This window comes from Cibotium barometz, chromosome 30, assembly GCF_041138505.1.
Source record: "Cibotium barometz isolate CiBa-2024 chromosome 30, ASM4113850v1, whole genome shotgun sequence".
In the NCBI taxonomy this organism is placed as follows: domain Eukaryota; kingdom Viridiplantae; phylum Streptophyta; class Polypodiopsida; order Cyatheales; family Cibotiaceae; genus Cibotium; species Cibotium barometz.
This window is the reverse complement of record NC_141075.1, coordinates 46,819,172-46,834,528: the sequence shown is the minus strand read 5'-3', so window position 1 is coordinate 46,834,528 and position 15,357 is coordinate 46,819,172. Positions and strand designations below refer to the sequence as shown.

At 43.3% G+C, this 15,357-nt stretch overlaps 1 protein-coding gene across 1 annotated transcript; it reads right to left on the bottom strand.

Annotated features, from left to right (window-relative positions):
• Nucleotides 1-962: 962 nt before the first annotated feature.
• LOC147621561 (uncharacterized) lies at nucleotides 963-12,470 on the bottom strand. Its single transcript, XM_086824324.1, has 3 exons — nucleotides 11,041-12,470; nucleotides 2,226-2,413; nucleotides 963-2,147 (listed from the first exon to the last, which is right to left on the bottom strand). The coding sequence occupies exons 1-3, from the start codon at nucleotides 12,128-12,130 to the stop codon at nucleotides 1,428-1,430; spliced, it is 1,998 nt and encodes a 665-aa protein (XP_086680450.1). The 5' UTR covers nucleotides 12,131-12,470; the 3' UTR covers nucleotides 963-1,427.
• Between the last annotated feature and the right edge of the window lie 2,887 nt (nucleotides 12,471-15,357).

Sequence of the window (15,357 nt, the reverse complement as noted above, 5' to 3'; positions counted from 1 at the left end):
CTCTCTGACCACATAAGGTCAAAATTTTACAAAACAAATAATAAATAATATGTATTGTTTATCATAGCATAATATTAATCCTTTAGTGTATTATATTTTGAGTTATCATGTACTACATAACTCTGTTGTGTTAAATTTAGTATAAAACAATATAAATGTACAATTACATTACAGTAATGATATAGTGTCTACTATATACTTATTTATCATATTCATATAATAGTTATTGATTGTATTGAAATTTTAGTATCATTACAAACAATGCCACATATTGTCAACTAACATTATAGTTTGTAATAAAACGCACACACACACACTAATACTAGTATCAAACTGATATTGTGATGTAACCTTATGCTTAGCATATATACTTTCTGTCTAAGTTTGTGTGTCCACATGCGCGTGCATGCGCATGCAAAGACATACATGTCTGTCTCTCTGTGTGTGTGTGTGTGTTTGTGTTTGTGTTTGTGTTTGTGTTTGTGTTTGTACGTGTGCGTGTGCGTGTGCGTGTGCGTGTGCGTGTGCGTGTGCGTGTGCGTGTGCGTGTGAGAGAGAGAGAGAGAGAGAGAGAGAGAGTTCCTGTTACCTTATTACATTATGTTCTTTACAGTCAAAACTTAGTTAATTAATTTAACTTTCAACATTCAGCTTTGCGGCTGCTGAGGTGCATTAGGGTCCATTGATTTAAGCACCGCCACCCCTTTTTTTTTAAATTGTCTTTTAAATGTGTTGGTGTTGCATAGTGGCATATCACTTACATACTTCTTAAAATACAAATGTTGCACAATTTTGCTCGTCGTGAATGATCATTCAAAGAGACTGACAAACTGTGCTATACCATCAAAAAGAGAGAGCATTGGAACACATAATAGCAAAAGCAATTGGAGTGACATGCATAGAGTAGCAAATGGCACTGATTAGAACACATAATAGCAAAAGCAATTGGAATGACATGCATAGAGTAGCAAATGGCGCTGATTAGAAGCTTTATAGATAACATAAACGAAGAGTGAGTTTTCATCTCAAATTTCCTGTCACACTTTCACCTCTGCGCATTTGAGAGGTCTTCCCAACACTCTCTTCAATGACCTTTAAGGCAAATCCTGCCATCCTTGTGCATTGAAGTAATTCGGCAATTCAAACCCTTGAAATAATGATCCAGCTGTTTTCCAGATGACAACTAGTCACTTACACAGATTAAGGTGCGGCACATGCAGAAAACAGTTGCAGTAAAAGCAGGAAACCACCTCCAGCTGAGGCGAAACTGTACAAAACAGCAAGCTTGAGAGTACTATGAAGCGAGTAGCTGTACACACTGTATTCACAAAATATCTTGTTTTGAAGGTGATATGAAGTAGCTCTGAATGAAAACACTTAGGCAAGGCACGATCTCTCTTGGCCCACAAGAACCAAGAAATGCGGTGTTACGTGGAATCTGCACTGGCGACGTCCTCCTCTTCAACTGTCAACCAATCACTTGACTCGCCTCGCTCTTGTTTTCTGCTCACTTGGCCTGAAGAGTGGCTCTGAGGAACTAGTGATGCACCTGCATCCCCATGTGCAGTTCCCTCCGGTTTACCCTTGCCAGAGATCCCCAGCCCCTCTGACTCTTGTGCATCTTGGTTTTTGTTGAGCTGAACCCAACCATATGCCTTTTTGGAGTTGGAGCTCCCCACAACTTTGGTATTCAAGGAGTCGTCATCTTCCTCTAAATCACTGAAAGACACGTCATCCTCATTTCCCAATCCTGCAGCAGCAGAGCCTAAATGGGGTGAGGGTTCCTCGTCGAGCCATCTGTCAGCATCTGCTTCCTCTTCCTCATAACTTAGTGCAGCCAACTTTACAGTGCTTGCCAAAACATTCTTATTCTGAACCTCTTCTGCAGAGTCACTGATTAGGCCAGATGTTTGTGGCCTACCCTGATTAGCTCCAAGGTCCTCAATCGGATCAAAATCTTTGGCAGGCACTTCCATGGCTGATTGCAAGGAGACAATTTTGAAGGATTCTGCTGTTCCAGAAGAAGGGCTCAGCATGCCTATTGCATCTTTTCCCTTAAGTTTGCTTTGGGATTCCTTCTCGCTTTTACTTCCCTCTAACTCTTTTTTCTGCAACTTCCTAAGAAGTAGTGCCCGTGCTTCCATGATCTGCATTAGAGTTTCTGTTAAGCAAGCCCATATGACGATGGCGTGACAGACATACAAAAAGACTGTAGGTGATAATACCTGAGGGGTTGACAGAAGTACGGCATCCGTCCTTTTCAGGCGGGAATGGAGCAAGACAAAGTAAATTTTCCAAAAACGGCCTTCACTCATGTAGTCCGGGCAGAGTTCAATCCTCAAAGCAGCAAGCCTTGGAGATGCAAGCTCCACTTCATAAACATGCTCCTTCTGAGCATTTGACATCTCAAACTCTGCCAGAACAACATAAAAAGCTCAACGAACTTGACGAGATATACAGGGCCCAAAAAAACTGAAAGTTTATACAAGCTTCAAAATTTCACATGCAAGAGATGGCCTTGCAACTCACAAAGCATCCTGATCATATGAAGCTATAGCACCCAAAATAAGAAAATGTAAAGGGGCATAGCAGAACACCATTTCAGCCAAGGAAGTTGTTACACATCAGCTCAAAGCTTAAATCTTCTTTAGATCACCACCTCCCCCCCCCCCCGCGCGCGTGCGCGTGCGCGCGCGCAAGGGGCCTGTTTCATGCCTGCGCCCTTTGGCCCTGTCCTGTTTCCCCCTCCTCTTGCCTTTCCTAAAGAAGATATTGACACATTGTTTGTCTCTTGCCTTGTCTCTTCTACAACAAGAGAGAAGGCCACTGATGAAAGAGTAAGATTTGTTTGATTTGCAATGGTTGAAACACAAGATTCATAGGTGGAGGGCATACTTGCCAACAAGATAAACATTGCTTCCTCCTCATCGATGTTAACTCCTGTACCACTAAGCTGATCTATGAGACATCTCACATCATTTACATGTGTTGTTACATTCACAATGTCTTCTTTTCCCCTCCTTTGGCTTCATTCCCAATCCCCGTGCCATGGAATCCATAGTGTGATCACAAAAAGATTCAGCTTTCTTGGCCTCCACAGTCTGTTGAACCTGCGGATCCTCATGCAAGAGTTTTAACTCATTCTCCTTAGCCTGGAAAAGCCGCTTCATATGTGCAATCTCAACCTTCAGCACTACAGGATCTTCCTCTTGTACTATTTCTCTACCTCGGGACGGCTGTCCCACAAATACATGATCTTTGACATGAACTGCATGTACATGTCCATCCCGTAATACATCCGTTGCATGTGTACTTCTCATGTGCAAGACATGTGCAGGCTATTCTCAGAGCTATTTTCTTTAAGGGCAACAAGATAAAGAACCAGATAGAACAAGTTTTGGACCTGAATGTGGAACTATAGCAGCTAAGGCAGTGGGACTACCCAGAAGGCTGTCGGCCAATGTGCATGAGGAGAGATCTCTGTTGGCTGCCGCGAGTCGGGGACTTTGTCCAGTGGACCTGGCCGACAGCAGATCGGCCAGCCCACCAATGCTTCCAAGGCCTATAAATAGGCAAGGCTTGGCTCATAGTCAGTCATTCAATCCTTCCTTGGACTGAGCATTAGATTAGGTGTTTCTACCTTTTTGATGAGGCAGCCTATGGCTGCAAGACTTGTACTTCCTTTTTGTACATTATGAATATACTGAATACTCAGCTATCTCTCTCTCTCCTCTCTATCTTCTATATGCGTTTTGCATCAGGTTGTTCCAGGATGGTGTTTAGGGCTGAAAGAAGACTACAGCTTCTGCATGTGACATTGGTATCATAGCATCACGCTCAGCAAGGCTCAACACTGATTCATTCCTAGATGAAGGTGCACATTCCAAGGAGAGTAACACAAGACATGGAAGAAGTTCCCAAGAGGGAGGTTGGTGGTGTTTCACAAGACCCAAGGGGAATGGCACTCCTGTGAGTCGCGTGCCACTTGGGGCACACTAGGAAAGGCTTCCAGGCAATGGTTCCAAAAGAGGATAACCCTCCAAGGCGTGGAGTGAGAGTGCTGTACTCCATACTCAGGAAAAGAAGACCAAAGAAAGTGTTTAGGGAAAGGGCATGAAGGGAAAGGGGACAGGATGGAACATATGCACATATCTTCATCAAAGTTGGAGTGGATTTGGAGACTAGGCAGGGTTTTTAGTGAAAAGATTGCCAGGAAGGGAAGGATGACAGGTTTGGGACTCCATGAATAAACAATGGGATGATGACGGTCATCCAAGAATAGAATTTTGAATCCCATCATCTAGTTTAGCACAGGGAGATGTGCAGGCTATTCTTGGAGCTATTTCCTTGAAGGGCAACAAGATAAAGAACCAGATTTGGATCTGACTGTGGAGCTATAGTGTCACGTAGGCTGTAACGCCTGTGATCGACGGCAGACCGGATGGCCAGACGGGGCTTTAGCGTCAACGCCTCGGCCGGAGCGCCGAGGACGTGGCCATCCGGGGTGGGAGAGGACGCCCATGTGGAGTCATGGGCGGCCGGGCTAGTGTGGACGGCAAGCCACACACTATATAGCCTGAGGGATGAGGGGCAATCCTCATTCTTCCTCTGTGGCTGGGTGGTGAGCCAGAGGCCGTCCCCTCCTGTGGTAGCGCCCGTAGTGGTGCTACGGTAATCTAACATTGGTATCAGAGCGTCAGTTCCATTTGGTCAGGGTCCGTGCGTGACCGGGGACCGGAGCCCACTCAATGGTTTTCAACCATTCAATAAAAAATTTTATCCTTATCTCTCTACAAGGTACAATTGACTGTGTGGAGAGAGGCGGCCATAGCGGGAAGGAAGGGTTCTCTCTCTCTCTCTCTCTCTCTCTCTCTCTCTCTCTCTCTCTCTCTCTCTCTCTCTCTCCGTTGCACACACCCAAGCTCTCCATTGCAGGTAAGCAATTTTTGTTTTTTTTTGCTTTGGAGCTTGTCTGCGAAAGAAGAGGTCGTCTATGAAGAGAGAGAGGCGACTGTCTGGTGCTGTCAACTGTGTGAGGGAACCGGCGGCCTACCTAGCGAAGCTTGTAATGGTGGTTGTCTGGTGTGTGGAGGGAACCGGCGGCCTGCCCAGTGGGAGGCCTGCCTGGTGCTGCCGACGGCCAGCCAGGCCAGCGCAGCCGTCGGCCAGCTAGGAATTTTTATTTTTATTTTTTTATTTTTTTTGAAAAAAAAAATAAAAAACATAAAAAATCAAACGAACACCTCTCCTGGCAGTGGAGGGATAATCCCGGAGGTAAAGGGATAATCTAGGGTTGTTCAGGCACAGGTTCCCATGGGGAATAATTTTTTTAATGAGTTGCAGGCACCTTTCTCTCGGATCGGAGCATCCCGGAGTAGCTACGCTTGTAGAGGCTCGCAGCGCAACACAAATCGGCAGTCGACGACAGTCGCAGGCGACCGTAAGGGGGGTGACTATTCTCTCTCTCCACTGCTCATTTTATAAGCGTTTTTGTAATTTCCGAGTTCTCGCATTTTTATTTGTGCAAGAATTAAAATATGTCTGCTAGGCGTAGTGTGTCCCCATCGCCTTCTACTTCTCTAGGGTTTTCAAATCTCTTGTCCTCGGTCGCGGGTTTGACCCCGACCGAATTGTCAGGCCGTATACGCCCGACCGTTGTCCGGTCCGGAGTGCGCTCGTCGATCACGCGTGATCCGCCAGCGCCCTCCTCGTCTGTTGACCCCGCCTTAGGACCCAACGAGCCCGCAACGGCCGAAGTAGCAGATGACCCCTTTCTGTCCGATGAGCCAGATGACATGAACACCGACGTCTTCCAAACATTGCGAGGCTTTAAAAGAGGCCTCAAAGATGATTACCTTACGTAGAGCCCTTACAGCCTAAAGACTTAGCAGAGGCAATTAAGTACGCGCAGATATTCGATGACATCAAGCGCCGTAGTGCGCGTGGTGGTTCAAGCAGGGCCGAGGGTAGTGAGAAGAGGAGGTTAAGCCTTAAAAGAAAAGGGTTCCGTAGTGATAAGCAGGGGGATAGGATGGACCAGGGAGGACAGGGTGATCATTGGTCTAAAAAACCGCGACCATCCAGGAAGAAAAGAGAAAAGAGGAGTATATTAAAGCGCGAAAGGAAAATCACTGCTTTAATTGCAACGATGTAGGGCACACGAAGACTGAGTGTCCAAAGCTTAAAGCCAACACGAGCGGCAACGAGTCCAAAAGAGATGGTAAATCCTCTAGGCAGTTGCATACAGTGCAGAGACTCCCTCTCAGTTCCACAGAGTTCAGAGAGGTGACAGTGTGTCATTGTGATGAGCATCACGCTTGTTCGGTGACACCAGCGATGTGGCAGCCTACTGTAGGCCTGCATGACATGGTGCGCATATATGGCACCATAGGTGGCCATAGAGTCACAGTTTTTATCGATGACGGAGCTAGCCACAACTTCTTGAACTACTCGTTAGTCAAGAAGTTGGGGTTGACTGAGACCCAGAGCGATCATGAGTATACTGTTGGCCTAGCCAACGGGTATGACAAAACGGTATGGAATACCGTAGTATTGGGAGTCCCATTATCTATGCAGGACTACGAGGCTCCGCTTGACTTTCAGGTCATGCACTTAGCCAGAGCAAACATATATCTAGGCAGGGAGTGGCTGTATGGCTTGGGCCCTAGTCTAGCTCGGAGTTACCTACATAATACGCTACGTTTTGAGCATGGAGGTAGAGTCATTACCTTGCAGGGCGACCGTACTGTCCCCGCCACACCACTTATTTCCTCCATAGGGCTGTGCACAACGGTCCGTAGAGGCTAGATAGCAGAGGCATATGCTTGTTACCCTCTTTTAAATTCTGTTTCCGTAGATGAAACTGTAAATGATGTTTGCGTAGACAAACAAGGAAAACAAAATAGCCTTGGACGAGACCCACTATTTGAAAACCCTGTTTGGCATGCATTTCAAACAAGAAAAAATCCAAGGTGAAAGACACATTAAAGAAAAAGTACATAGATACTTTAATGAATTTATTAGAGAAATTTCATGATGTTTTTCCTGATGATTTGCCAGATGGCTTACCACCATCTAGAGAAGTAGACCATGGCATCGAAGTTATGCCAGGATCAAAACCTATAAGCAAACCTGCTTATAGATTAAGCCACTCCGAGGCACAGGAGGTGGAAAAACAATTGACGGAATATTTGAACAAAGGCTTTATTCGGCCTAGTTCAAGTCCGTGAGCATCGCCTATTCTTCTGGTAAAGAAGAAAGACGGATCTATGCGGATGTGCATAGACTATAGGGCTCTTAATCAAATAACGATTAAGAATAAGTATCCGATGCCACGCATGGATGAGTTGTTTGATCAACTCTATGGATCGAGATGCTTTACAAAAGTAGACCTGAGATCAGGGTATCATCAGGTTAGAATTAAAGCATTTAGGACCCGTTTCGAGCATTTTGAGTTTTTGGTTATGCCTTTTGGGCTAACCAATGCTCCAGCGACGTTTATGACGCTGATGGACAGCATTTTACGTCCATATCTGGGAAAATTCGTAGTAGTTTTCCTAGATGATATTCTTGTGTACAGTAAGACACAGAAAGAACACATAGAACATTTGCGTCTAGTGTTCGAGTTGTTGCGAGAGCACAAACTATTTGCGAAGAAGAGCAAATGTGAATTTTTTGAAACAGAAATTCACTACCTTGGCCATATTATATCCGCCGATGCTACGCGGATGGAGCCAGAAAAAGTAGAGGCTATTCTTAAATGGCCAGCGCCAAAGAATCTCGAGGAACTGCAAATTTTTCTTAGCATGTCGGGGTTCTACCGAGAGTATGTGAAGGACTACGCGAAGATCGCAGTCCCGTTGACTGACCAGTTACGGTCAAAAATTAAAAACATTAGTTGGGGGGAAGCCCAACAGAAGAGCTTTGATAGGCTCAAGGTGACCGTAGCAGCTGCACCTGTTTTGACTATTGACGATCCAAATGAGCCGTTTGTCTTGGAAACAGGCCATTGGGGCCGTACTTATGCAAAGGGGACGCCCAATTGCATTTGAGAGTAAAAAGTTAGATCGTGCGCAACGTAACTACTCGACTTACGAGCGAGAGTTACTAGCGATAGTTCATGCATTGAAAAAGTGGAGACACTATTTCTTCTTTTGAGGTCCGGACGAACCATGAAAGTCTGAAATGGCTTTCAAGTCAAAATGAACTGAAGGGTAGAAAAGCTCGGTGGGCAGAGATTCTACACGAGTTTGACCTTCAGATACGTTACCAGAAAGGTAAGTATAACGTGGTGGCAGATGCACTTAGTCGCATGCCACAGATTAATGAACTTAGTTTCACAGTCTTCAAGAATGATTTCTTGGAGTCACTACGTGGTTTATGTGAGCACGATCCATCTTTTACAAAGGTCTGGCGCGCTGTACGCGTACGCACTTCTTCACAGACGCGACTACCTACCTCGTTGGCACGGATTGCTGGTCCGGAGAGACTGGCCAAAGGTGCAACGGGAAGGGAAGCGAGAGTTAGTCCGGAGAGACTAGCCATGTCTTCTGGGTATAGTTTGGAGCCGGAGAGCTCTGACGTAGGCCCTTCATCACCTTTGACTGCCACGGCTTCAAAGGGGGTGATAATTTTTTGTCGAGGGGAGAAATATGCAAATTACTCCATTGATGACGGGTACTTACTCTACAAGGGTAGAGTATGTGTACCAACTATTGGTGACTTTCGAGCCCAAATTTTTAAAGAAAGTCATGATAGTCCAAGTGCGGGTCATCCCGGGATTCAGAAGACCTATGCACTAGTAAAAAGACAGTTTTATTGGTCTAGTTTGTTTATGGACGTCCAGACTTATGTGCTGAAATGCAATAAGTGCCAGGTCAATAAACACGAACGTCTTAAGGTTGGAGAACTACTCCATCCGCTGGAGATTCCTCAGGGGAAATGGGAAAGCATTTCCATGGATTTCATTACCGGTTTACCCAAGACGAGTCGAGGGAATGACTCGGTGTGGGTGGTAATGGACAGGTTAACTAAAATGGAAAAGTTTATCGCCACGAAGAAAACTGTTAAAACGCCAGAGTTGGCAAAACTCTTTATTGAACATCTCTACAAGCTATATGGCCTGCCCGCAGATATAGTGTCGGATAGAGATAGAAAGTTCAACAGTCATTTTTGGAGGGAAGTCTTCAAAAAGTTGGATACTACTCTGAGTATGAGTACGGCGGATCATCCGGAGTCTGATGGTCAAACTGAAAGAGTTAACCAAATTCTAGAGGATACGTTGCGTTCTTATGTTAGTAAGAAGCAATCTAATTGGAAGAGTACTTGCCCTTATTGGAGTTTGCCTATATCAGCTCCAAACACTCAGCGACTGGATTTACACCATTCATGTTAATGTATGGATTCCAGCCGAGATCTCCGATGGCTGTAGGCCTAGAAAAGGAGAAGATTCAATCTGTCAAGGATTTCCCGATCCTTATGTTCTTGAAACTGATGCCAGTGACTACGTCATCGGAGCTGCTTTATTTCAAGATGGTAGACCTGTTGCTTTTGAAAGTAAAAAGCTAGACGACACTCAACCAAATACATACTAGGGTTCTCTATAGTGTGAACCCAACTAAATGAGCTGGCGCTATAACTATGCCAGTCTCTAGAATGGCTGTCACACAGCCTGTCATCCCACTGGCCGCATATCACCCATGATCTCACCAACCATGCCAGTGGTGTAAGTGTGGGGCCTATCTCCCAGGCGGGTCATCAGTGTCCACCGCCTCACTAGATGAGCTCGATATCTCAACAAAAGCAAGGGTCAGTTCAGTCCTTAGTCATCAAATCCTTGATCGGTGGGACAAGTCTTAGGCTTAGGTGTTTTCCTTTTGGAGGCCATGTTGGCTAGGATCTATGTACATCTTGATACATATATACAGAAAACACTGTTTCAGCAACATCTCTCTCCTCTCTGTTCACCTTGGCGTTTTTGTACAATTCTTGATACAAGCAGTTCTTCCGCATGTTACACCGCTCTTCTAAAAACAATTGCCCTCAACTGTAAAATCTTACTTACCTGTACTACGGAGTAAGGTTGATCTCATTGCAACTTAGGACCAAGCTAGATTCAACTTGGAATCACTTCCTCATTCTCAACTTAGAGACGAAGGCTTTTGCCCAACTTAGGGTTCTTCACTTCAACTTAGCAATGACTGGTGCCTGCTTCAACTTAGGAGAGGAAACTGTTCGACTTAGGACATCCCTGTCTCAACTTAGAGACCAGCAGCTTCCCAACTTAGGGTGTTATACTTCAACTTCGAAGCATTAGAAGTCTACCTCCAACTCAAGAGCAAGTACAAGATCAACTTAAGATCAGTTCTTACTAATCAACTCCGGTCAAACCGGAAACAGGACTCCAGTCATACTTGGATACTCTTGAATGTGCTGCGCTCCTAGTCATACCACTGGCACAACATTCCCCCAGTTGAACTCACAAGCATACCAAGACCGTGGATAATAGGATTAAAAAATGTTGTGGGGTGAGGATAGAGCTATAAACTGCTCAAAGCAGCATGATGAAAGCTCACAGAAAAGTTTTGGGTCTGCTTGCAAAAATTGAGTTGCTAATGTGCAGTTTGAGAAAGTTTCTATCGAAGACGGAAGTGCTAGAATTTCAACACCATGTCTTAATGACAATGTAATATCTCTGCAGAAATGTGTGCACATAAGAGGCCAAGAGATCAGAAGGGTTAGAATTTAAAGCAAACCATATCATTTTTTTAAAGAGGCCACATCCAGTGGGTGTAGGCTGACAGGATTCAAACCCGTGTTCCTGACCACCCAGCTACATGGCCGTTGACCATATCTCTGATGTCAAATCCTTACTTTGAGCAAGTTTCATACCGTACGCTCTTATGAAAACAAGGATCATACAAAAATAAATGCAATGGAAAATTTGTAAATCATTGTGTAAACATGATAAAATTATTCAAATGAAAACATAATAAAATGATTTGAATGATGCCAAGACAGGTTCAGGTCAACAAAGTTTACCATCATCCTCATCATCATCTGTGAACAAGGGGAAGTCCAGCCAAGTTTCAGGGTGCATAGAGATGTTTCTTGCAAATGCCAAAACCTCCTCAGTAACCCCCACACCCAGCTGAATCCTCTTCTTCTCAAGGGCATCATTCTCATCATCAGAATCTAAGCTGACAGGAAACAGACTTGAGGCAAGTTTTGAGATGCTGCCCAGGCCATCACCCAGGGTGCGGTGCAAATCAAGAGCTCGCGGAGGGCGAGAGATCTGATGGCCATGGACATCAGCCGGATCATCATTGTCCACTTCCTCCTCATCATCATCTGAGCTTGCATCTACCCCCTTCTTCTTCAAAGCTTCAACTCTGTCATCATGAAGGATGCTGCTTATCAAAGGTCTGAGAAGCGAGTTAAACCCAGGGAGCTTTCTGGCATGTGCAGAGCTCTCCGATTCATCATCAGCATCAACATTATCATTGTCATCATCATAATGATGTTTGACAGGCTCATCCCGCTCAATTTCTTCCCTTACAACCCTTAAGATCCTGGAAAAACCAGTGGCGACACTGCCTTTAAGCTCGGCCAGATCCTTGCCAATGCCTGTGAGGCCATGGTCAGAGCTCTGATTGGGCGCTAGGTTATCTGAGCTTTGATGGTGCTTCAGAGTTTGTGGGCTCTGATGGCGCCTTAAGGTTTCTGATCGATTTAAGGTTTCCTCCAGCAAGCCCTCTGCAGATGCTTCTAGGGTTTCATCCATTGAAGCTTGGAAATCAACATCCACAAGCTCATTGGAGAGGGTCATTTCATCTGTGCTGACAAGGGGATCTATCTGTAAATCCGGCTGGATATTGCGATCCGATCGAGATCCCACGGAAGTTCCTTCCGCTCCATCATCAGATCCTTCTTCAGGTTTGGTCTGAGGTGGGGGTGCGAGGAAGGAAGCCACGCCCCATAGCTGCCGGGTGAAGGTCTTGGTGAGCTCTGAGAGGTCCTCTTTCACCCCTTTACCATGTGTTTGGTCATCTTCTTGGTCACCATCGCTATTGCCATGATAACCTTCTGGGGACCTGAAGGAGGCCGAGAAACGGTTTGAGAACCAAGACATGGAAACGAGAACAAGCCTCTCCTCTCAGGCAGGCAAGGGTAAACACAGAAAAGAATATCTTTCTGTTCCTTCTTCGTTTCGCAACAAGATGCTCAATTGATCCTGAGTGTGGCCATGGAGAAAACGGAGGCCCTTCTACTGTACTAAAGCACGTGCCCACGCGCACATGTGTGAGTTTAATGAGTTTGCCATGAATGAGGGCACTGTGGATGCAGATACAACAAACCCTTTACCATAGCTCTCTCAACAACTTCTCATGACAAACACTATATTCGTTATCATGGATTTGAATGGCCCTAGGTTTCTCTATATATGGACACCTCTATGATAAGTTGCTTCAATTGGTTGAAGGATACAGGGAGCTTTATGTAGATGTAAGAGTTGTGTAATGCATGGATGATGGGATGGGGGGTGCAAAAGTAACCATAAGGCACACCTCGTGTTCACATCATCCCCTTGTGCAAGATTGAGGTTCTTTGATTCAACAAGGGCTTCTTGTTTATCATGTTGCTTACACATTTGTAATGAGCATGCGATAGAAGTCACCTTTAACAAAAAAGAATGGCTATGAGATTCTTCTAGTAAGGCACCCTAATATGTCAGCCTTTCTTCACATCAATGAACCTTGCTTTTGGAGGGGATTAACTAAATTTTAAGAGGCCTTCAAGAATGGGGCCCTTTTTATATAAGGTTACTTGTATATCACTAAGTAACACATACTTTAATTTACCCTTGGTTTGCAAATGTGCTTGATGAGCCATCCCCCTATAGAGCATCTTAGCATGATGTCCAATGGTTTTATGCCTTGATGTTTGAGACGCTTAAGAGTTTATCACAAATATCTAGAAGCCCATTATTCATCCCAAATAAAGTGAAGGAAAGCTCAACTTCTTTACCAATTTTCCTTTCTCTTCTCTCTCATTAACATTAAAGTTTTCTTTGCAAAATGTTTCCATTGAGTAGCACTTCATTTTTTTTGTCCAAAGGCTATTTTGTGTGTTGCCCAAACACTTAAAGTCATTCTTTACATTTCTCGTAGTAGATAGAAAATCTTTGTCATTGCTAACAATGACATTCTAGCATATAGCTTTCATCTCACAATTCCTTTGGAAATCAAATCTCCCAAGTTCCATACCCCATTGCTTAGTCCACAACCATCTCACGCTTTGGTGGGAGTGAAAGCCCTTTTTAAGTCTAATGGATACAAAAATCATGAGTTCTTTTTTCTCCACTTCATCACATGTATTGTTGTTAGGAAATTAATTTTGAACTACACACATATGGGTGCCCTCCTAACCTTAATAACACAAGAATATATAATGAAGAGAATGGTTTGTAAGCACTCGTATAAGCACTCACAAGTAACGAGATAACAAAAATAAGCAAGCATTGTCATTGTTTAAAATGTTTTTATCACTAATGATTGATGAGGTGGTGTCAATTGATTGTCATTCTAGTTTTCATTGGCTCCAAAAGGTCACTTAAGTAGGCTCACCCACAACTTCACTTAGTCATATTGCTAGAGCAAAAATTAACACACTATAAAACCTTCAAGACCATCCATAAGTTTTGTGAGGTTTTTTAATATTGGTTCAAGATAATCTAGTACCACTACAAGTGTTAACACCCTTTTGGGGTTAACTCATTTTGTTGGCACTCTTTGTATATATGCCATTAATATATATTTGTGAGCAGATTGTAAAAGCTTTAGCCAAGAGCATTTAGTTCTCAAGTCCATGTAAAAGGCTAATGGTATAAAGCTTATGTCTTTGTTTTAGTCTTTTGAGTAATGGCCAACCAAGTGTAAAATAAATGGTTTGGAACATAAGAGATTATCTCTATTGTATAGACACACATTCTTATGCATGATTGAAGTGACTCTTGGATATGCATAATTGAAGTGACTCTTGGATAACTCGTGTGTGTGTGTGTGTGTGTGTGTGTGTGTGTGTGTGTGTGTGAGAGAGAGAGAGAGAGAGAGAGAGAGAGAGAGAGAGAGAGAGAGAGAGATAAAGTCTTCTTATGCATTATGCCTCTACTTATCTTACTTGTGTGTTAGAAAAGAGAGGAAGAGAATGAGGCATCTCATGCGACACCAATAGAGCAAATGGACAGAGCAAAGTGATAAAACAAAAATTGCACTTTAGAGTATGCCTCTGTGTCGGTGCCAAGTAAGTTCCCAATGACAGTTATGAATCCATTCTAGCCGAGGTTGGGGTGAGAAGTAACATCTTTAGCATTGTTCTAGGGAACAACAGCTTGTTGCCTTCATTCTTCTTGTTGCTAGCTTAGCACACTTGAGATGTTAAACTTGCCCATGGCTCTTTGAGCATGTGAGGTGCGTTTTGGTTTAAAAATATATCCATATATATTTCTTTTGCATTGTAATGTGAGGACCATTGAAAACTTAGCACACTTGAGATGTTAAACTTGTCCATGGCTCTTTGAGCATGGCATTAAGGTGCATTTTGGTTGGATTCTTTTTCTTTTTCTTTTGCATAGAAAGGTGAGGACCATTGAAAACTTTGGGAAAACCTTGTTAATGGGTGTTTATGCATGCTTAGGTTTCAATATTGTGCACTTTTTCCTTTCTTGTTCTTCTTTTTTTTTTGGTAAAAAAACTCAAAAGTCTATAAAATTTGAGCTTAATACTTCCAATTGTTTGCAAAAGGGTGCATTCATGCTTGGTCTTTCATGAAAAGCATAAAACCTTCAATCATACATGTAAAATGTACCAAATGCGATTGTACGTAAATAAATGAAAATTTAACACGTGCAAATGAAATCCTCCAATCTCTAATTGACACATGTTACCTTATTTGTACATTTAGTTTTGCATGTCATACATTTAAAAAAATAAATCAAACAATTTAATTTGTATGTCATACAATCCCATGTGGTACGTCTTACAAAATTGAACATGATATGTATGTTTTCATCTTATATACGTTGGACAACATCAATCATATGTCATACAATTTAGGTATACAATATTTTATACGTTTTATTTGGTAGATCGTATGATTCCTTTATACACATATAATTGACTATGTATAAAGAAAAAGAGCCAAAAAGTATCATGGAGATTTCACCCTGATATGTCGTATATGTACATCCACAATTTCAATAGTACATGGAATAATTGCAATTGTACATTAAATAATTCGTTGTGTATGTGAACAATTACAAGAAACCTACATTTGGGTTCATCCCAAGGGCATAAAAAG

Bases quoted from the DNA above. Each gene is read 5' to 3' on its own strand.
- LOC147621561 (XM_086824324.1), bottom strand. From the start codon at position 12,130: ATGTCTTGGTTCTCAAACCGTTTCTCGGCCTCCTTCAGGTCCCCAGAA. The intron at 2,414-11,040 runs GTAAACTTTGTT...TTGTTCTGGCAG, and splicing joins AGATGATGATGAGGATGATG to AGTTTGAGATGTCAAATGCT. The intron at 2,148-2,225 runs GTATTATCACCT...ACTCTAATGCAG, and splicing joins TACTTCTGTCAACCCCTCAG to ATCATGGAAGCACGGGCACT.